This window comes from Astatotilapia calliptera, chromosome 3 (assembly GCF_900246225.1).
Source record: "Astatotilapia calliptera chromosome 3, fAstCal1.2, whole genome shotgun sequence".
Lineage (NCBI taxonomy): Eukaryota > Metazoa > Chordata > Actinopteri > Cichliformes > Cichlidae > Astatotilapia > Astatotilapia calliptera.
This window is the reverse complement of record NC_039304.1, coordinates 34,164,691-34,188,722: the sequence shown is the minus strand read 5'-3', so window position 1 is coordinate 34,188,722 and position 24,032 is coordinate 34,164,691. Positions and strand designations below refer to the sequence as shown.

The 24,032-nt window shown below is 43.9% G+C and overlaps 1 protein-coding gene across 1 annotated transcript; it reads left to right on the top strand.

Annotated features, from left to right (window-relative positions):
• On the top strand, positions 1-23,712 carry LOC113014385 (mucin-13-like). Its single transcript, XM_026155880.1, has 14 exons — positions 1-55; positions 3,156-3,313; positions 7,746-7,810; positions 19,404-19,441; positions 19,555-19,677; positions 20,397-20,503; positions 20,650-20,708; positions 20,842-20,999; positions 21,452-21,580; positions 21,680-21,722; positions 21,810-21,847; positions 22,019-22,106; positions 22,251-22,473; positions 23,452-23,712. The coding sequence occupies exons 1-14, from the start codon at positions 1-3 to the stop codon at positions 23,602-23,604; spliced, it is 1,437 nt and encodes a 478-aa protein (XP_026011665.1). The 3' UTR covers positions 23,605-23,712.
• Positions 23,713-24,032: the final 320 nt, after the last annotated feature.

Genomic DNA, 24,032 nt, shown 5'->3' with positions numbered 1-24,032 from the left:
ATGAACCGAAGTTCCGTGCGCAAGCTGGACCCAGAAGCAGAACTCACACACCAGGGTAGGAGAGAATAAAGAAACCAAATTTTATTATAACTAAAGGTGTCCCGTGAGGGTAGCCGGAAAGAACAACGTGTGGAACCAGAAAACACCGAAGGACCGGGGAGGTGAGTCGCGCAGGGAATGCCGAGAGCAGGGCTGTGGGAGGCTGCAAAAAAAAGGGAGAAACAGATTACTGGGGTGCGGAAAAATGGCAGCATACGAGGGAAGGGGGAGTATGCGTCTTACGGTGATAGCCGGGCAGAGTGAACTAGAGGGGGGGCTCCAAAAGGGGTCGAGGCGGCGGGGCTGATCGTGATCCAAATCTCAGGCGGGCAGGTGGACAGGCAGGTGGCTCATAAAAAACGCGAGTTGTGATCGCTGAGAGACGACTACGGACTGGCGTGGAGCAGCAGGTAGAGCAGGATTAAATAGTCCACCTGGTGATTGCCTGGGATGGGATGCAGGTGTGGGGTTAGCAGCCACGCCCGTGGGCGCCGGGCCGCGGACCATGACAGAAAGTTAACAAAATATAAGAAATAACTCTAATATATACAAATAGCTCAATTGACCTGATCTGATTCAATCTGAATCTGATTGAGATGTTGTAGCCTGACGTTAAAAAGGCGATTCATGGTCAAAAACGCTCTGGTGTGGCTGAATTACAACAATTCTGCAAAAATAAGATAAGTGGGCCAAAATTCCTCCACAGCACTGTAAAAGACTCATTGCCAGTTATCGCAAAGGCTTGATTGCAGTTGTTGCCGCTAAGGATGGCGTAACCAGTCATTATGTTTAGGGGGCAATCACTTTTTCATACAGGGCCATGTAGGTTTGGATTTGGTTTTCTTTCCTCTTAATCATAAAGATCTTCATTTAGAAAAACTGCATTTTGTGTTTATGTGTGTTATCTTTGTCTAATATTTTAATTTGTTTAATGATCTGAAACATTTAAGTGTGACGAACATACAGAAAACTAGGAAATGAGGCGAACACTTTTCACACCACTGTATCTCAATATGGTGTACAGTATGTTCTAAAAAAAATCTAAGGAAACTGGTCACATGGATAATAAACGAGAGAGAAAAAATACTGCAGATGAATAGTACCTGAATGTCATGTCCTTAAGAAGTAGGGAAAAAATCCAGGAAAGACATTACTCAAGATCTGAGTGATTCACCTGGCTCTTCAGCTGATCCATTTACTGTTTGACAAATTACAAAAGAACTGGACTGAAAAGGTCTTCTGCACATAAAGAGGATGCCAGGACTAATGTACAATAGTTAGAATTTACCAAGATCATTCTAGTTTACAATAATTATAACACGTAAAAAAAAAAAACATTTTAATCAACTGAATTAAAAAGAAAAATTAGACTTTTGAAAAAACAAAGAAACTAAAACACTTTGGTGAACTTGGAAAACTAACTAAAATGTAAAAAATAGAGATGAAATATCCTTAGTTTTAAAATTGTATTATAACTCTAAAGATCTACCTTATCTTTACTACAAAACTGTATTACAACTTACCTGACGAGGCTTTGGGAGATGTGTTTATTTAAACTTTGGTTGCCTACAAAACAGTAGTCAACTGTTTTCAAGAAGTTCTGTGTTTCTATTGCAATATCTTTACTGATTTTCCCAAATCCTGCCTTTGACAGATGCCAGACAGATGCCATAAAACACAACAGTTTAAAATATTCATTAAAAAGACCAAACCTAACACTAAACCTTATGAAAACAGAGAGTAGCAAACAATAAAACAATCCAACAATAAAACAATACAATATAATAAAAATATATTGTAAAAACTAAAGTGAAATAAAAAAATAAACCCTGGAAATCAACTGACACTAAAAGGAATTAAAGAAGCCTCTATGGTTTGAAGCTCAACATTATTGAAGCAGTGTGGGATCATGCTGACAGAGAATGAAGAAAAAGTCAGCCAACATCCAAAAAAGATCTTCATGAAAATTAGAGGACTATTCCTGAAGATTTCTTAAATAATAATTACAGATGATGGAGCCATTTCCAGCAATTACACTGAAATAATCTTACTTCCACATAGCTCCCCATGCCATACGTGCGGATTCCCATGCAATACAATGACTCTGTGTCATATATCATATCAGGTAGTGGTGGGCGGATCGATCCCAAGTCGGCATCGGTATCGGATCGATACTAGCCTGGTGATATCAATTCTTTACTTTGAGTTCTGCTCATTTACAACGCTGTGCTTTCGGCAAAAACGAAAAAACCAGGTCGCTGGACTCACCGCTCCTGTGACAGCGGAGAGCAGGCACACTTTGCTCCATCTCCCCCACTCTTATGTTTCGGTGTTGCACTGACACGTCACGTGACTTAGACACTTTGGGGGTTGTTAAGTTGTTTACATATTAATTATATTTTTTTTGTTTTTGTTGTTGAGAATTTTAATTGTAATTTTTGTATTCGTTTATCAACAGTATTTGTTTTAATTTGTTTACTGGTTTGCGTGCACTTAAGATTTAAAAAAAAATAAAAACGATCGCCACCACAGCAGACCAGATGGCATTTTCATGCTTTGCAGCATCATTTATTCTTACAATAATCACACGGTTGCTGTAACAGTACATTCAACGGCTTCAGCTCTCCCGCTGGCAGCCGTACACATCACCACCACCAAACCTGCAGCGGCATCTCAGAACACGCCCTGCCACAAATCAAATCAAATCAAATCAAATCAAATCAAATCAAATCAAATCAAATCAAATCAAATCAAATCACTTTTATTGTCACATCACATGTGTAGGTACATTGGTACAGCACATGTGAGTGAAATTCTTGTGTGCGAGCTTCACAAGCAACAGAGTTGTGCAAAATACAATAATGTAAACAAGCAAAATACAAGAATGGCTACATCTGAAACTAATAAATATATGTACAATATATAATAGTATATGCATTTCTGGATGTGTATACTAAATAGTTTTTTCTACGTGTGTGTGTGTGTGTGTGTGTATGTGTGTGTACACATATTTTACAAATTAAATAGAGTAAACAATAAATAAAATATATAAAAATATACAGAGTTGAGACATGACACATACCCCCCTCGTCCGCTTCACCTCACCCCACGAGCAGGCAAGGGAATCGGCCCGGACCATCGGCGCCCCGTGCCCCTGCCCAGCGACGGGGAAGTGTCCACTCTGGTGGTTGCCCGCGCCTCCAGCGGAAGCCCCGGAGCTGGCCTGATGGCCACCCATATGGCAAGCAGCAGCAGCGGCGCAGCAGGCGTGGAAGTGAGCTGGGGCTCATAGGCAGCTGGGCAGACGGCCGGCACGCAGGACCATGCAGCCTGCGTGCCGAAGTGGACAGCACGCCGCCCTCAGGCGTGGCAGGACCCCCGTGCACCTCGACCTTCGTCTCCAGCTTGACAGGCCCCGCTGCCGCGCCAGCCTCCGCCTCACCCCAAGCCGCACGCTGTCCACATGGTTGCTGTAACAATAGCCTACATTCAATGGCTGCAGCCCTCCTGCTGCCAGCTGTACACATCAACACCAAAAACAACAACAGGACAAGCAGCGCACAGGTTTTAAGCCGGCGAGGCATCATTGTAGATGCAGTGAAGGTGAGTCCATCTCACCTGCAGCGGCATCACAGACCAGGAGCCGCCACAATAATAAAACATTTTTTTATTTAATTATAAATAAATTATTTCTCCTAATTATGTCCTGGGTTTTAACTAATTAATAATACCAAAGGAAACATCACAAAAAACACTTAAGGTCATGAAAATTAATTGCGATTTAGCAATTCAATGAGACATCCACCTTATTTATTGAAAAGTATCGTATTGGTATTGGTATCGGCGATACTGGCCCGAATTTACTTGGTATCAGATCGATACCAAAATATGCAGTATCGCACACCACTAGTATCAGGAGTACCAAGCGCATCGAATCTCACCACAGGCTCTAACTGCTCACCATCCAGAGCTGTTATAGCCGATCGTGGCTCAAGAGTTGGGAGTTCGCCTTGTAATCGGAAGGTTGCCGGTTCGAGCCCCGGCTTGGACAGTCTCGGTCGTTGTGCCCTTGGGCAAGACACTTCACCCGTTGCCTACTGGTGGTGGTCAGAGGGCCCGGTGGCGCCAGTGTCCGGCAGCCTCGCCTCTGTCAGTGCGCCCCAGGGTGGCTGTGGCTACAATGTAGCTTGCTATCGCCAGTGTGTGAATGTGTGTGTGAATGGGTGGATGACTGGATATGTAAAGCGCTTTGGGGTCCTTAGGGACTAGTAAGGCGCTATATAAATACAGGCCATTTACCATTTACCATAGCCAGCACATAATCACAATCTGTTGCTAATCTTGGGAAAGCGTTTCATGTACTTTGATAATAGTTTTTGTTTGTTGTTCTAATACAGGTATTGTAGAAGAATAAAGGTGGTTGTGCCAAGTATTGACTTTCATGCTTGAAGGTATTGTTGAAGCTGTTTTTGGCTTCTATGCTTAATTTCCATGTATGTTTGCACGTTTCAGAAAATGACTGCAGCTATTTCCAAATTTTCTTTAATATAACGAAATGAGGACTGGCTCAAGATTTTTGCACAGTACTATGTATTTCTATCATTAGACTATGTTTTAGCATTGAAATTCATGGTAATGGTGAAGTGGTGTACACAACTTGATTCAGATTTGCAGTTGTGACCAAGGTCAACTTAAGTATAATGGGAAGGTACTTTGGATCTTAATGGGAAAACTTTTTAAAAGTCTTTTTAAAATAGTTTCTTCTATTTTCTCAGCTGTTTGCACATAGACCATCTTATCACATATCTTGTGATGTCTACAAATCAAAGTTCATGTTATCTTTCTCCCCACCCTGTTTTATTGGCCATGTACAGTTGAACAATGTGACATCCCTTATAGCTAGTGTGATGTGTTTTACCGTGTACAATTGTAATAACTTCTAAAGCTCCCTCCTTATTTATTAAGTAGATTTTCCACATTTCAGTTCTGGGATTAGAGTTTCGATATAATTTGATATGCACATATTCCTTACCCGACTAGTGATTAATGAATCTAGATCATGTATAGTTTTGAAAAGGGATTTTTAAGTTAGAATGAGGAAAGGTTTAATTTATAGTTATATATGGCCTAACCATAGAAGGAACCATGCAATTTCAAGTAAGCCTTAGATTTAAAGAACATTACTTAAAAACACTCTTACTTCAGAGAACTATGCAAAGTAAAGAGACTTAAAAAAATCAACATCTAAAAATGTGCGGCTAAACAAGAAAAGAGTGGTTAATGGTAATTTCCTTCTTCTTGAAATGTAAATATAAAGGCTTGGGATGGTTTTCATATTGCATTAGATCATTGCCACATTTTTTTTTTACCAACTTTTAAATGATAACTGAAATACTCTATGTCATGGAAAATTGATAAATAGATAAATGGCTTGAAAAGTGAACCCTTAGGTTATCTTCTTTGGGTGGGACCTGTACTTTAGCACTGTCCAAAGGAGGAGGAGTGGCTAATGATGAAAACTGCCCGTGAAGGGCAATTGAATTCTAACCGTACAAAGATTTTGAGAACTAAGGACTTGAGCACTCCTAACCTTCATTGGACGTCTTTTCTGTGTTTACGCTGATTTTTTTTTTTTTTTTCCAATGGCTCAAAAATTCATACACCTGTCTATCCTTTGGGTACTTGTAGCCCTTTTGGGTAAGTAGTCTGTTCCTATTGCATAAACTTTAAAACCACACATTTTCAACTTGTGTTTTTTTTATGTGAATCAGATTGAGCTGCAATTACAGCTAAACTGTTTAACACAGGTCAAGTCTTTAAATGCTTTTCATAAATAGTGATAAAACCATTATTTAGGTTAAGATTTTATATTTGTACTCATTCCTAATCCACTATTATCTTTGTAGTAGTAAAATGGAAAGCTACCGGTGATGTGCGTTAAATGTCAGGAGGGATATTATACCCCTTATGTCAAACAGAGTGATTTGTGGCCCCAATAAATGATTTGTGACCCTAGGAAGTAATAAAGGAAGTAATAAAACATATGGTAGCCATAGAATTATGATATTCATCAAAATATGCTAGTTCATAGCTCATTAATTTTTTCCGTCAAAATAAATTATTTGATTATTAAAAAAATAAAGTTTTTATATCAAATAGCATTCTTTATTTTTAAGCCATTAAAAAGTTTTTATTTTTTATGCTAAAAAAACGCCATCTGGTGGTGGGTCAGTGTGTCTGAGTCTGGGCCCGTGCTCGTCTGTGTGTGTGTGTGTGTGTGTGTGAAAATGTGTTAAACCAGAGTAAAAGTGCTTAGTTAAACTTGTGCTTTTGTAACGTTCAGTATGGCGAGACATACAGGTTGCATGCCTCGTTGGAAAACTTTATTTCAATTTATTTGCATTTGTTTAATCCGAACAAGGAAAATGAGAATCAAAGTCTGAGTCGCAAAAAACTCTCGCAATACTCCAAGCATAAGCTCACTTTGGCTTCCAGCAAAAACCCCTAGGCAAACAAGCAGGGAGACCTCCTGAAAAAAACCCTCTGTCTTTCTCCAAAAATGCACAACAAATCCCCCCTAGAATTACTAGATAGGGACCCCTCTATTCCCAAAATGTATATTCAATAACAGGGCCAAAACCCCCTGAAAAAATCCTTAGTCTTTTTTCGCAAATTCAGCGCCCCGCGGCTCCCACCCAACCCTTAGGCAATCAAGCAGGAAACCTCCTGAAAAAACCCTCCGTATTTTTATCAAAAACATGCGCAACAAAAAAAACCCCTAGAATAACTTGTTAGGGAACCCTCTATTCCCAAAACTTATATTCGATAACAGGGGAAAAACTCCTGAAAAAATCCTTAGTCTTTTTTCTTCAAACCAGCCCTCTTACTAGCTCCGTCTCAAATTCAGCGCACAGCCTGAAAGTTTTCCCTCGCTCCTACTCGCACCGAGCCGCAGCCAGCGCACAATTTTTTTCCTTGTTACTCTCGCTGTATCTGATCGCACCCCGGTTAGCCAATTGGATACAGGTCCCATTTTTATGATCTGCTGCTGAGGTTAAGACTGGCACAGCACTCCCAGAAGACGTCTGACTTCTATGGAGTTATTTTTTTTGCCACTATTCTGAGCGCACGGAAAAAAAACAAGTTTGCAGGTGCAAGTGTTGTAGTTTGTGGAGAAATTTATTTTGAGCGAAGAAAAGCTGAATTTGAGTGAACAAAATTCATTCCTGCGTGCAAAAAAATGTATTTCAGTGTTTGCTATTATCCACACACACACACAATAGAAACCCCTCTCGCTCAGTTTTTGCATTGGCGCTCGCTAGCAATGTGTTGCTCGCGCTCTCAACATTTCTGCTGTACGCACTCAACTCTTTCTCTACACTGTTATATTTGTGCCACAAAACCAACCAATCACAGACTTGGATGCAAAAAAATCTGATTGGCTGTTCTGGTCTCCAATCAGCTTGAAATGACGAAATGCAATATCCCAGAATCCATTTCGTCCAAAACTCAATCGAGGCAGTGGCGGAGGAACACAGAGTGGCGGAATTTGAAATATTACTCTTTCTGAGTCACAAAATAAACTTTTAAGATATTTTCATGCGAGAATGTAGCTGTGTAAACTTCAAATACCTGCTCGATTTATCAAGAAATCACATATTTCCATAAGTGCTCTAACGTTTTTGGAGATGCCTGTTACCCACCAGCTGACCGCACAGCTGGACTGGAACCGGCCATTGGGCATACCAGGCATTAGCCCGGTGGGCCGATGGTGATTTTTCATTTTTATGTTTGTTTCTTTTTGTAACGGTATAAACAATGGAAGGTGGTGGATTAGCCAATTCATCATGATCAACTCTGGGCTGGACCAATTACAATACATCCATATTGAGGGGAAAAGGAATGCGATTCGTCCCATACTTCAGCTAGACTGAAAAAAAGACACAAAGCTGGAGTTATTTTTTCTTTACGCTGCACAGCTGCCGCTTCTCCCCTCATTCTCTCTCCCTCTCTCTCCTGTTGCTACTTCAATCACGAAACTAATCAATGATCAGCTGATCGTCTCTCTTGTTTGTTTATCTCCCACTTTGTGCCAGAAACAGGAAATAAGCGGATGTTGCGCTAAACAACAACAGCAGCACGTTCAAGCTTGATAAGCTGTTGTTATAATTTATTTAAAATTAATTTCTAGTATCAGCTGATGTTTGCTGGAGCCACAGCTGTAAAAGCTGCTGCTCATGATATCGGTTTGGAAACATGAAGGTGATACAAATCATACATATATACCAACAAGACAGTGTACATCACTGTCACAACAGCGTTTGTTTTAGTTCAAAGGCTTTATGGTTTTTCCTATAATACCTGGTGGTGTAGTCTGTGATTTTTTTTGTCAGTTCAGCCTTATATATTATGTTTAACCCAAGTGACCACCCAGTCAGCTGGTGGGTAACAGGCATCTCCGAAAACGTTAGAGCACTTATGCAAATATGTGATGTCTTGATGAATCGAGCAGATATTTGAAGTTTACACAGCAGCATTCTTGCATGAAAATATCTTAAAAGTTTATTTTGTGACTCAGAAAGAGTAATATTTCAAACTCCGCCACTCTGTGTTCCTCCACCACTGCCTCGATTGAGTTTTGGACGAAATGGATTCTGGGATATTGCATTTTGTCATTTCGAGCTGATTGGAGACCAAAACAGCCAATCAGATTTTTTTGCATCCAAGTCTGTGATTGGTTGGTTTTGTGGCACAAATATAACGGTGTAGAGAAAGAGTTGAGTGCGCACAGCAGAAATGTTGAGAGCGCAAGTATCACATTGCGAGCGAGCATCAATGCAAAAACTGAGCGAGAGGGGTTTCTATTGTGTGTGTGTGGATAATAGCAAACACTGAAATACATTTTTTTGCACGCAGGAATGAATTTTGTTCACTCAAATTCAGCTTTTCTTCACTCAAAATAAATTTCTCGTCAAACTACAACACTTGCACCTGCAAACTTTTTTTACGTGCGCTCAGAATAGTGGCACAAAAATAACTCAATAGAAGTCAGACGTCTTCTGGGAGCGCTGTGCCAGTCTTAACCTCAGCGGGAGGTCATAAAAATGGGACCTCTATCCGATTGGCTAACCGGGGTGCGAGGGGAGCCGCCCCTTTGTTATGTGATTGGCAGCGGGGTGAAGTTAGGCACGCCTCGGAGGCGGAGTTGGCCTCCGGCGCAAATTCCAAACGAAGAGCCCGAATAATTAAGGATCAGATACAGCGAGAGTAACAAGGGAAAAAATTGTGCGCTGACTGCGGCTCAGTGCGAGTAGGAGCGAGGGAAAACTTAGGCTGTGCGCTGAATTTGAGACGGAGCTAGTAAGAGGGCTGGTTTGAAGAAAAAAGACTAAGGATTTTTTCAGGAGTTTTCCCCCTGTTATCGAATACAAGTTTTGGGAATAGAGGGTTCCCTAACAAGATATTCTAGGGTTTTTTTGTTGCCCGTGTTTTGGATAAAAATACGGAGGGTTTTTTCAGGAGGTTTCCTGTTTGATTGCCTAAGGGTTGGGTGGGAGCCGCGGGGTGCTGAATTTGCGAAAAAAGACCAAGGATTTTTTCAGGGGTTTTTGTCCTGTTATTGAATATAAGTTTTGGGAATAGAAGGGTCCCTATCAAGTAATTCTAGGGGGGATTTGTTGTGCGTTTTTGGAAAAAAAGACGGAGGTTTTTTTTCAGGAGGTCTCCCTGCTTGTTTACCTAGGGGTTTTTGCTGGAAGCTGCAGTGAGCTTATGCTTGGGGGATCGCGAGAGTTTTTTGCGACTCGTACTTTTGATTCTCATTTTCCTTTTTCGGATTGAAAATTGAAATAAAGTTTTCCAACGAGGCATGCAACCTGTATGTCTTGCCATACTGAACGTTACAAAAGCACAAGTTTAACTAAGCACTTTTACTCTGGTTTAACACATTTTCACACACACACACACAGACGAGCATTGGCCCAGACACAGGCGCGTGCACGAGCTCGCACAGACGCGGGGGGGCGCGCACGCACACACACGCACTGACCCACCACCAGATGGCGTTTTTTAAGCATAAAAAATAAAAACCTTTTAATGGCTTAAAAATAAAGAATGCTATTTGATATAAAAACTTTATTTTTTAATAATCAAGTAATTTATTTTGGGGGGAAAAATAAAAAGTGTGTATTATGTGTTAATAATAAAGGTATAACTTGCACACCTGCTTCAGGTTTTCCCTTGCAACCATTTATTACACGCACAAGCAGATCTAAGAATTTGACTAGTGCTTTCTTTCAACAGTCTAACCTTATCTTATGACCCTGTTGTTACACTACATTCCCTTGCCAATGCACTCTGCAGCCAAGTTCTTTTTACTTCTTTTTATGTGTGAAAGCTAAATTAAGCAAATTGTATGGTGTCAGTGCAGAACCTGCGTCGATCCTGGGGCTTTTTTTACTTTCTTTTCTTCATTACAAAATTAGTTTTGATTTTTATTATTTAGTTTTTATTAGTTTTTACATTTTACAAATCCAAAACAAAAAAGTCATTCTTTTAATTTGATACTTAAATACAAATACTTCAATAAACTGACTTTTAAAACCTTTTTCCATGAAACACTTAATGTGTCAAAGCAGGTTCGTTGCACAGTGTAGACAGTGTGATAGTCACAAGTTCGTGTGAAACCAGTGGATTGGCTGTTGTGTGGTTGCAGCTTCTCTGAAAACAAAACATACAATCAAAAACTTTTTACAGTGAACAGTTGGACATCGCTTTGTTTTATTCAATCAGTATATACTGTGCCAGAGCAATCCGAAAATATTTGTTGGTAGGGACTTCTTTACCTTTGGGTACATGAAATATGCTGGATGTAAAAAAAAATTAATGATATAAAACTTCATAAAATTTCATTTAAAATATACACATATTTTTGGTTGTTGTTTTTTTTTTTTATTGTGCTTTTGTTTATAATAATACTTATAACTTCCACCTTGCAGCTTCACCAAATAGGTCTAAACACTTACACGTTATCATATACTAATAATTGCATTTACACCTCATCCTACACCTGCAGTAACAGACGCCCCAGCTACTTCACCAGATGCTACAGCTGCAGTAACAGACGCCTCAGCTACTTCACCAGATCATACAGCTGCAGTAACAGACGCCCCAGATACTTCACCAGATCATACAGCTGCGGTAACAGACGCCCCATCTACTTCACCAGATCATACAGCTGCAGTAACAGATGCCCCAGCTACTTCACCAGATGCTACAGCTGCAGTAACAGACGCTACAGCTGCAGTAACAGACGCCCCAGCTACTTCACCAGATCATACAGCTGCAGTAACAGACGCCCCAGCTACTTCACCAGATCATACAGCTGCAGTAACAGACGCCCCAGCTACTTCACCAGATGCTACAGCTGCAGTAACAGACGCCCCAGCTACTTCACCAGATCATACAGCTGCAGTAACAGACGCCCCAGCTACTTCACCAGATGCTACAGCTGCAGTAACAGACGCCCCAGCTACTTCACCAGATGCTACAGCTGCAGTAACAGACGCCCCAGCTACTTCACCAGATCATACAGCTGCAGTAACAGACGCCCCAGCTACTTCACCAGATGCTACAGCTGCAGTAACAGACGCCCCAGCTACTTCACCAGATCATACAGCTGCAGTAACAGACGCCCCAGCTACTTCACCAGATGCTACAGCTGCAGTAACAGACGCCCCAGCTACTTCACCAGATCATACAGCTGCAGTAACAGACGCCCCATCTACTTCACCAGATCATACAGCTGCAGTAACAGATGCCCCAGCTACTTCACCAGATGCTACAGCTGCAGTAACAGACGCTACAGCTGCAGTAACAGACGCCCCAGCTACTTCACCAGATCATACAGCTGCAGTAACAGACGCCCCAGCTACTTCACCAGATCATACAGCTGCAGTAACAGACGCCCCAGCTACTTCACCAGATGCTACAGCTGCAGTAACAGACGCCCCAGCTACTTCACCAGATCATACAGCTGCAGTAACAGACGCCCCAGCTACTTCACCAGATGCTACAGCTGCAGTAACAGACGCCCCAGCTACTTCACCAGATCATACAGCTGCAGTAACAGACGCCCCAGCTACTTCACCAGATCATACAGCTGCAGTAACAGACGCCCCAGCTACTTCACCAGATGCTACAGCTGCAGTAACAGACGCCCCAGCTACTTCACCAGATCATACAGCTGCAGTAACAGACGCCCCAGCTACTTCACCAGATGCTACAGCTGCAGTAACAGACGCCCCAGCTACTTCACCAGATGCTACAGCTGCAGTAACAGACGCCCCAGCTACTTCACCAGATGCTACAGCTGCAGTAACAGACGCCCCAGCTACTTCACCAGATCATACAGCTGCAGTAACAGACGCTACAGCTGCAGTAACAGACGCCCCAGCTACTTCACCAGATGCTACAGCTGCAGTAACAGACGCCCCAGCTACTTCACCAGATCATACAGCTGCAGTAACAGACGCCCCAGCTACTTCACCAGATGCTACAGCTGCAGTAACAGACGCCCCAGCTACTTCACCAGATGCTACAGCTGCAGTAACAGACGCCCCAGCTACTTCACCAGATGCTACAGCTGCAGTAACAGACGCCCCTGCTACTTCACCAGATGCTACAGCTGCAGTAACAGACGCCCCAGCTACTTCACCAGATCATACAGCTGCAGTAACAGACGCCCCAGCAACTTCACAAGACCATACAGCTGCAGGAACAGACGCTACAGCTGCAGTAACAGACGCCCCAGCTACTTCACCAGATGCTACAGCTGCAGTAACAGACGCCCCAGCTACTTCACCAGATCATACAGCTGCAGTAACAGACGCCCCAGCTACTTCACCAGATGCTACAGCTGCAGTAACAGACGCCCCAGCTACTTCACCAGATGCTACAGCTGCAGTAACAGACGCCCCAGTTACTTCACCAGATGCTACAGCTGCAGTAACAGACGCCCCAGCTACTTCACCAGATCATACAGCTGCAGTAACAGACGCCCCAGCTACTTCACCAGATCATACAGCTGCAGTAACAGACGCCCCAGCTACTTCACCAGATGCTACAGCTGCAGTAACAGACGCCCCAGCTACTTCACCAGATCATACAGCTGCAGTAACAGACGCTACAGCTGCAGTAACAGACGCTACAGCTGCAGTAACAGACGCCCCAGCTACTTCACCAGAAGCTACAGCTGCAGTAACAGACGCCCCAGCTACTTCACCAGATCATACAGCTGCAGTAACAGACGCCCCAGCTACTTCACCAGATGCTACAGCTGCAGTAACAAACGCCCCAGCTACTTCACCAGATCATACAGCTGCAGTAACAGACGCCCCAGCTACTTCACCAGATGCTACAGCTGCAGTAACAGACGCCCCAGCTACTTCACCAGATCATACAGCTGCAGTAACAGACGCCCCAGCTACTTCACCAGACCATACAGCTGCAGTAACAGACGCTACAGCTGCAGTAACAGACGCCCCAGTTACTTCACCAGATGTAACAGCTGCAGTAACAGACGCCCCAGCTACTTCACCAGATGCTACAGCTGCAGTAACAGACGCCCCAGCTACTTCACCAGATGCTACAGCTGCAGTAACAGACGCCCCAGCTACTTCACCAGATGTAACAGCTGCAGTAACAGACGCCCCAGCTACTTCACCAGATCATACAGCTGCAGTAACAGACGCCCCAGTTACTTCACCAGATGCTACAGCTGCAGTAACAGACGCCCCAGCTACTTCACCAGATCATACAGCTGCAGTAACAGACGCCCCAGCTACTTCACCAGATCATACAGCTGCAGTAACAGACGCCCCAGCTACTTCACCAGATCATACAGCTGCAGTAACAGATGCCCCAGCTACTTCACCAGATGCTACAGCTGCAGTAACAGACGCCCCAGCTACTTCACCAGATCATACAGCTGCAGTAACAGACGCCCCAGCTACTTCACCAGATCATACAGCTGCAGTAACAGACGCCCCAGCTACTTCACCAGATCATACAGCTGCAGTAACAGACGCCCCAGCTACTTCACCAGATGCTACAGCTGCAGTAACAGACGCCCCAGCTACTTCACCAGATCATACAGCTGCAGTAACAGACGCCCCAGCTACTTCACCAGATGCTACAGCTGCAGTAACAGACGCCCCAGCTACTTCACCAGATCATACAGCTGCAGTAACAGACGCCCCAGCTACTTCACCAGATCATACAGCTGCAGTAACAGACGCCCCAGCTACTTCACCAGATGCTACAGCTGCAGTAACAGACGCCCCAGCTACTTCACCAGATGTAACAGCTGCAGTAACAGACGCCCCAGCTACTTCACCAGATCATACAGCTGCAGTAACAGACGCCCCAGTTACTTCACCAGATGCTACAGCTGCAGTAACAGACGCCCCAGCTACTTCACCAGATCATACAGCTGCAGTAACAGACGCCCCAGCTACTTCACCAGATCATACAGCTGCAGTAACAGACGCCCCAGCTACTTCACCAGATGCTACAGCTGCAGTAACAGACGCCCCAGCTACTTCACCAGATCATACAGCTGCAGTAACAGACGCCCCAGCTACTTCACCAGATCATACAGCTGCAGTAACAGATGCCCCAGCTACTTCACCAGATGCTACAGCTGCAGTAACAGACGTCCCAGCTACTTCACCAGATGCTACAGCTGCAGTAACAGACGCCCCAGCTACTTCACCAGATGCTACAGCTGCAGTAACAGACGCCCCAGCTACTTCACCAGATGCTACAGCTGCAGTAACAGACGCCCCAGCTACTTCACCAGATCATACAGCTGCAGTAACAGACGCCCCAGCTACTTCACCAGATCATACAGCTGCAGTAACAGACGCCCCAGCTACTTCACCAGATCATACAGCTGCAGTAACAGACGCCCCAGCTACTTCACCAGATGCTACAGCTGCAGTAACAGACGCCCCAGCTACTTCACCAGATGCTACAGCTGCAGTAACAGACGCCCCAGCTACTTCACCAGATGCTACAGCTGCAGTAACAGACGCCCCAGCTACTTCACCAGATCATACAGCTGCAGTAACAGACGCCCCAGCTACTTCACCAGATCATACAGCTGCAGTAACAGACGCCCCAGCTACTTCACCAGATCATACAGCTGCAGTAACAGACGCTACAGCTGCAGTAACAGACGCCCCAGCTACTTCACCAGATCATACAGCTGCAGTAACAGACGCCCCAGCTACTTCACCAGATGCTACAGCTGCAGTAACAGACGCCCCAGCTACTTCACCAGATGCTACAGCTGCAGTAACAGACGCCCCAGCTACTTCACCAGATCATACAGTTGCAGTAACAGACGCCCCAGCTACTTCACCAGATGCTACAGCTGCAGTAACAGACGCTACAGCTGCAGTAACAGACGCCCCAGCTACTTCACCAGATGCTACAGCTGCAGTAACAGACGCCCCAGCTACTTCACCAGATGCTACAGCTGCAGTAACAGACGCCCCAGCTACTTCACCAGATGCTACAGCTGCAGTAACAGACGCCCCAGCTACTTCACCAGATCATACAGCTGCAGTAACAGACGCCCCAGCTACTTCACCAGATCATACAGCTGCAGTAACAGACGCCCCAGCTACTTCACCAGATGCTACAGCTGCAGTAACAGACGTCCCAGCTACTTCACCAGATGCTACAGCTGCAGTAACAGACGCCCCAGCTACTTCACCAGATGCTACAGCTGCAGTAACAGACGCCCCAGCTACTTCACCAGATGCTACAGCTGCAGTAACAGACGCCCCAGCTACTTCACCAGATCATACAGCTGCAGTAACAGACGCCCCAGCTACTTCACCAGATGCTACAGCTGCAGTAACAGACGCCCCAGCTACTTCACCAGATCATACAGCTGCAGTAACAGACGCCCCAGCTACTTCACCAGATGCTACAGCTGCAGTAACAGACGCCCCAGCTACTTCACCAGATGCTACAGCTGCAGTAACAGACGCCCCAGCTACTTCACCAGATCATACAGCTGCAGTAACAGACGCCCCAGCTACTTCACCAGATCATACAGCTGCAGTAACAGACGCCCCAGCTACTTCACCAGATCATACAGCTGCAGTAACAGACGCTACAGCTGCAGTAACAGACGCCCCAGCTACTTCACCAGATCATACAGCTGCAGTAACAGACGCCCCAGCTACTTCACCAGATGCTACAGCTGCAGTAACAGACGCCCCAGCTACTTCACCAGATGCTACAGCTGCAGTAACAGACGCCCCAGCTACTTCACCAGATCATACAGTTGCAGTAACAGACGCCCCAGCTACTTCACCAGATGCTACAGCTGCAGTAACAGACGCTACAGCTGCAGTAACAGACGCCCCAGCTACTTCACCAGATCATACAGCTGCAGTAACAGACGCCCCAGCTACTTCACCAGATGCTACAGCTGCAGTAACAGACGCCCCAGCTACTTCACCAGATGCTACAGCTGCAGTAACAGACGCCCCAGCTACTTCACCAGATGCTACAGCTGCAGTAACAGACGCCCCAGCTACTTCACCAGATCATACAGCTACAGTAACAGACGCCCCAGCTACTTCACCAGATCATACAGCTGCAGTAACAGACGCCCCAGCTACTTCACCAGATCATACAGCTGCAGTAACAGACGCTACAGCTGCAGTAACAGACGCCCCAGCTACTTCACCAGATCATACAGCTGCAGTAACAGACGCCCCAGCTACTTCACCAGATCATACAGCTGCAGTAACAGACGCCCCAGCTACTTCACCAGATGCTACAGCTGCAGTAACAGACGCCCCAGCTACTTCACCAGATCATACAGCTGCAGTAACAGACGCCCCAGCTACTTCACCAGATGCTACAGCTGCAGTAACAGACGCTACAGCTGCAGTAACAGACGCCCCAGCTACTTCACCAGATCATACAGCTGCAGTAACAGACGCCCCAGCTACTTCACCAGATCATACAGCTGCAGTAACAGACGCCCCAGCTACTTCACCAGATGCTACAGCTGCAGTAACAGACGCCCCATCTACTTCACCAGATGCTACAGCTGCAGTAACAGACACCCCAGCTACTTCTCCAGATGCTACAGCTGCAGTAACAGACGCCCCAGCTACTTCACCAGATCATACAGCTGCAGTAACAGACGCCCCAGCTACTTCACCAGATCATACCGCTGCAGTAACAGACGCCCCAGCTACTTCACCAGATGCTACAGCTGCAGTAACAGACGCCCCAGCTACTTCACCAGACCATACAGCTGCAGTAACAGACGCCCCAGCTACTTCACCAGATGCTACAGCTGCAGTAACAGACGCCCCAGCTACTTCACCAGATCATACAGCTGCAGTAACAGACGCCCCAGCTACTTCACCAGATGCTACAGCTGCAGTAACAGACGCCCCAGCTACTTCACCAGATGCTACAGCTGCAGTAACAGACACCCCATCTACTTCACCAGATGCTACAGCTGCAGTAACAGACGCCCCAGCTACTTCACCAGATGCTACAGCTGCAGTAACAGACGCCCCAGCTACTTCACCAGATGCTACAGCTGCAGTAACAGACGACCCAGCTACTTCACCAGATGCTACAGCTGCAGTAACAGACGCCCCAGCTACTTCACCAGATGCTACAGCTGCAGTAACAGACGCCCCAGCTACTTCACCAGATCATACAGCTGCAGTAACAGACGTCCCAGCTACTTCACCAGACCATACACCTGCAGTAACAGACGCTACAGCTGCAGTAACAGACGCCCCAGCTACTTCACCAGATGCTACAGCTGCAGTAACAGACGCCCCAGCTACTTCACCAGACCATACAGCTGCAGTAACAGACGCCCCAGCTACTTCACCAGACCATACAGCTGCAGTAACAGACGCCCCAGCTACTTCACCAGATGCTACAGCTGCAGTAACAGACGCCCCAGCTACTTCACCAGATGCTACAGCTGCAGTAACAGACGCCCCAGCTACTTCACCAGATCATACATCTGCAGTAACAGTCGCCCCAGCTACTTCACCAGATCATACAGCTGCAGTAACAGACGCCCCAGCTACTTCACCAGATGCTACAGCTGCAGTAACAGACGCCCCAGCTACTTCACCAGATCATACAGCTGCAGTAACAGACGCCCCAGCTACTTCACCAGACCATACAGCTGCAGTAACAGACGCTACAGCTGCAGTAACAGACGCCCCAGCTACTTCACCAGATCATACAGCTGCAGTAACAGACGCCCCAGCTACTTCACCAGATGCTACAGCTGCAGTAACAGACGCCCCATCTACTTCACCAGATGCTACAGCTGCAGTAACAGACGCCCCAGCTACTTCACCAGATGCTACAGCTGCAGTAACAGACGCCCCAGCTACTTCACCAGATGCTACAGCTGCAGTAACAGACGCCCCAGCTACTTCACCAGATCATACAGCTGCAGTAACAGACGCCCCAGCTACTTCACCAGATGCTACAGCTGCAGTAACAGACGCCCCAGCTACTTCACCAGATCATACAGCTGCAGTAACAGACGCCCCAGCTACTTCACCAGATGCTACAGCTGCAGTAACAGACGCCCCAGCTACTTCACCAGATCATACAGCTGCAGTAACAGACGCCCCATCTACTTCACCAGATGCTACAGCTGCAGTAACAGACGCCCCAGCTACTTCACCAGATGCTACAGCTGCAGTAACAGACGCCCCAGCTACTTCACCAGATGCTACAGCTGCAGTAACAGACGACCCAGCTACTTCACCAGATCATACAGCTGCAGTAACAGACGCCCCAGCTACTTCACCAGATGCTACAGCTGCAGTAACAGACGCCCCAGCTACTTCACCAGATCATACAGCTGCAGTAACAGACGCCCCATCTACTTCACCAGATGCTACAGCTGCAGTAACAGACGACCCAGCTACTTCACCAGATGCTACAGCTGCAGTAACAGACGCCCCAGCTACTTCACCAGATGCTACAGCTGCAGTAACAGACGCCCCAGCTACTTCACCAGATCATACAGCTGCAGTAACAGACGCCCCAGCTACTTCACCAGATCATACAGCTGCAGTAACAGACGCCCCAGCTACTTCACCAGATCATACAGCTGCAGTAACAGACGCCCCAGCTACTTCATCAGATCCTACACCTGCAGTAACAGACGCCCCAGCTACTTCACCAGATCCTACAGCTGCAGTAACAGACGCCCCAGCTACTTCATCAGATCCTACAGCTGCAGTAACAGATGCCCCAGCTACTTCATTGGATCCATCTAGTTCAGCAACAGGTCTTCCACCTACTTCAGCATCTCCGGGTAATGCTGCCAGTAGCCTGTACAACAAGTATAATGTTATCTGTATCCAGTCCAAGTATTTACATAATGCTTCCAAGGCTTATACTATTTTTTCTTTTGTTTCCACTTTGAAGATCCCTGTCATTCAAATCCATGTGGTGTTGGAAGCACCTGTGAAGCCCGTGCCAACCACACATTTGTATGCATCTGTCTTCCTGGTGATTTTTACAATAATATCACCCTGAGATGTGAAAATGGTAATTATTTGTTTGTCTACAACAGCTGTCAACTTCTTACAATTCTTACCTAGTGTTAGTGAAGAATAGGTGATTCAAAACCATAAGCACCTTTTGAACTAAACAGGTGCTTATTTTTTAATTTTTTCTCCCTTGTCATAAAATGTCCCATGGACTTGGATTTTTTTCTGCGTGAAAATAAACCAAACCAAGGGAAAAATCTCCAAGTTTACAAAAGTATTAACCAATTTGTACCAGAGTAAACACACTATAGATATGAAAATGCCCTTAACCATTTCCCAGCACAAACACTAAGTAAGGTTAGTAAACTGTTAGCCTAGCTTAGTGACAAAATTATTAAATCTGACAAACAGCTAGTTTACTGATTAATATTTTCGATTTGGTCTACTTATTCCATGCAAAAAACAAAAAAAAAAGTAGGAAAGGCAGATTATGTTTTATTTCATTTTTTATTTCTCTGGGATTAATTTTGGGCAGGAGCAGTGACATCTTGAACTATATTCTTGTTGCCTTGTATTTGCCAGGCAAGCAGAGAAGATTTTATGTTAGCTGTCAGTTCCTGTCATAATGCTAAGTATCTGCTAGTTGTAGCGTCATATTTAACAGAGATACTGTATGACACTGGGATAAATCTTCCTCCTGTCAGCAAGTTAATGACAGGATAAAGTATAATTTTATTCGATTTTGAGTTTCTTCTGATGATGCTTTATTGTTTTCAGCCAAAGTTTTCCCTGGAAAACTTTCCCTGAGAAAACCATTTAATGAAAAAATGAAAGATACCACATCAAAGGAATTTAAAGAAACTGCAGATGAAATTGTTGCTGCGGTAAGTAATCAGTTAGTACTCTCTATCAATAAATGTGTCTTTATGGACATTTTTTGACATTTTTACAAGCTAAATTTAAGCTTAAGTTAAAAAATAATTATATCTTATTCATCTTGACCAAAACATATTTTCTTTTGAAAACACAGCTGGATGAAGTTTATAAAGGGCAGGACGGTTACTCTGGCTCTGTAGTGCTGAAACTCTTGTAAGTCTCAGACTGACAACAGCTTTTACCTTACAATTTTTCAGCCTATTTCGAATCACTGTACACTAACATGGTGCTATCCTGAAAAAATAAAGGATGCAATCATCACTAAATGTGATTTCTGTCTAAACAGGCCAAGCGCCAGTCGTATGCTGAGCGCACCCTCAGAGATCATTGCTGTACTACAGATCATCTTCAAAGCCAGTTCTGAAATCAAAGAAGATGACGTTATAAGGGAGTTAGAAAACAATCCTTGTGATGACTGTGTGCTGAGTGGGGCAACATTTGAGAGTAAGTTTATTACATGTATTCTAGCACACTGTGTTTTTCCAGTAACTTCTATGTTTATACGTTTCTAAAACAAGACTCACACAAGATAAAGATTTGTTTTCAGAAAGAATATAATTGACAAGATGTGTTTCAGAATCCTTTATACTATATCTACGTTTCGGTCTGAATCGAACCGTTTCCACCAAAGCCCTTTATAAATAGTTTTTGATCTATGCAACATTCTTGCTCATGGTTGCTTCTATTCTGAACTTTGAATTGAAACTATAATTTAGATAAACTTTTATGAAGTCCTAATGATAATGGTATAACTAAACTGCAGACTGTACATTCCAAGCCACAGTTCACATCATGACATGTTAGTTACTGACTTATGTAACTGCTGAGGACATTTTGTATTCAGTCTTTAAGCTGAATGAGCTAAAGCTTTTTCCCACTCTCTCCTTTATTTAAAGCAACAGACCTATGTGCTGAAAACCCTTGTGATGTAAAAACTTCAAATTGCACATCACAGGATGGAGCCTACAGCTGTACCTGTTTGGAAAAACATTTTCAAACAGACTTCAGTGACAGAATGTGCACTGGTAAGATATCTTGGTGAACAAGCAAACATCTCTCCGTGTGTGTGTCTGTCTTTGAATAGTTATTTATCTACTTCTTTAACTGTCTCATCATTTTCACAGCTTGTCCTAGTGGGTCTAGATTTGAAGATAATACATGTGTGAAGTAAGTGCTCCTCCTCCTGTATGTTCAGTATTGATGTAAGTTTGGGTAAATGAAATCCTAAAATAAACATTTTTTTTTGTCTTTTAGATGTTCGTTTGGTTATTCTGGTTTGGAATGCAGTGAAAGTGAGTATAGTGTATGTTTTTAAAAGGGAAAACTGAAACATAATTTTTGAAAAAAAAAAAAACCCCTAATGAGTATTGACAACAAATACTAAAATAGATTTTCAACCAATGGGGAATTCAGTTAAGGACTTAAATTAGTTAAGGACTTAAATCTTTGTTGTTTTTTATTAGACTGGCAGCTCATTCTAGTAATTGTGGGCTCTGTTCTTGGGGGACTGCTGCTCATATCCCTCATCCTTCTACCAATAGTCCCTACCATGTAAGTTTCCCACCAACCCATCCACTCACTTTAAACATTAATTTATCCACATCTTTATTACAAATTTTAAATGTAAGAGTTTGCAAATGCCTGATGAACACTGTAATAGTAAACTGTAATACTTTTTTACCATTTTGTTATCAGATCCTCAAAGAAAATCTCCAAAACCGGCAAAGATGGAGATATAGAAAACCCACACATTAACCAGGATTCATTCACATTTAAAGGGTTCACTAGCCTGCCAATTTTTTCCAATGGTGCGCCCAAACTCCCACGAGCCACCAACTCCACCACCACCAACAGCATAACCAACCTGGAGATAACTTCAAACAGTCGACAAAGCCCTGTCTTTGTGGACAACAGCTCAGTGAGTATGCGTCATGTTTCAGCTGTGTGCAGGCAAGAGAAGGATCCAAACGCAAAACTCACCGAGACAAAAGTGAACTCAAAACACTGCTTTATTGCTGTCTTGGAAAGGAAACAAAGAACAAAACTAAACTGGGAAAACTACAAATAAATCATACATGAAACCACATGGCAACTCATACAGCTATGAGGGAGAGTACGACACTGACAAAGAGAAACACAGGGCTTAAATACACTGAGGGATAACGAGGAACTGAGACACAGAAGGAGAGCACAGCTGGGAGTAATCAGACTGGACAAGACAAGGGAAGCAAAACCAGAAACACTGACATGAGACCTTCAAAATAAAACAGGAAACACACTGACTGAACTCTAAACATATAAACTTAACAGCAACTGGGGAGACAGAACATAGGAACCTGAAACATGGTACAGAAAGGCACAGTAGACACAACATGGAACACAGTGAAGCCATATTACAAGAACTAAGCCTAAGGGAAATAATAACTATAAAGATCAAAACAGCACAACCCACATGAACATAATGAACTTGCAGGGAAAGAGTAAAACTAAACGCGATGAACACAGGAACACAAGATCTCTTCAAAATAAAAAAAGAAACATAAGTCGCAGACATCACAACCTGAACTTGACAACGTAAGACACAGACATGAAACACATGAAGGGCAAGGGAGACTTAACAGGGGTGGAAGACACAAGGGAAATCTAATAACAAACTATAACAACCTAGGCATGATAAAAAATGAACTAGAAAACCTGAAGGGCTTAAACATAAACCATAAACTAAAACTCAAAACGCCCGGTCAAAAGACCCAGGATTGTGACAGTATGTCTCTGTGTGTCCATAGAGATGTAGGCTTCGATTTGCATTTCTCCCTGATTTTATGAAGCTTTTCATTTTTATGTCGTTTGTTGTTCATTTCACTGTGAAAGTAATTGTATTGTTTTCCCTCTGCAGGAGTTATATAGTGACCAAAATAACACAAACTCCCAGGCTCAACATCAGAACAACCTCTACGCTGTGAAACGACCCCAGATCAAACCACACGCTCAGAGCCAAGGCTACGATAACCCTTACTACCAGTACGACAGTGAAAGCAACTTCAGTTAGTAAAAACTCACACAGAGTTGACCATACAATGGCAATGACTTGTTTTTTGTTTTGTGTTTTTTTGGAATTGTATTCCAGTTACTGCACACAACAAAACTTAATGAGCGATCTGGCTTTTCACCATTTTTTACAGGAATCGTTTTCTGTGCATAAACTGTTCTTGATTATATCACATGGAATTTGAAAAAAGTATTCATTGTTTTTCCTTTGTTGTTTGTTTTTTTTATTTCCTGAAAAATGGCTTATGAATTATTTATTGGACATGAACCAGAAACCTGGACATCCATGTTAAACTGATGAGGAGCTTCTTGATGTTGCTTTCTTTTCCCATTAATGCTTCACTTGTTCACTTGACTATGTTTGATTTTTGTAATTAGTCACAGCTTGATATTTACCTAGTTTCTGTATTTGTTTAGGGCTCATTCTAA

What these genes read in the sequence shown, in the direction of transcription:
- LOC113014385 (XM_026155880.1), top strand. Translation starts at nt 1, where the DNA reads ATGAACCGAAGTTCCGTGCGCAAGCTGGACCCAGAAGCAGAACTCACA. An exon ending in GCGGCGCAGCAGGCGTGGAA is followed by an intron (nt 3,314 to 7,745) that starts GTGAGCTGGGGC and finishes GTTACCCACCAG; the next exon opens with CTGACCGCACAGCTGGACTG. An exon ending in GAAGATAATACATGTGTGAA is followed by an intron (nt 21,723 to 21,809) that starts GTAAGTGCTCCT and finishes TTTGTCTTTTAG; the next exon opens with ATGTTCGTTTGGTTATTCTG.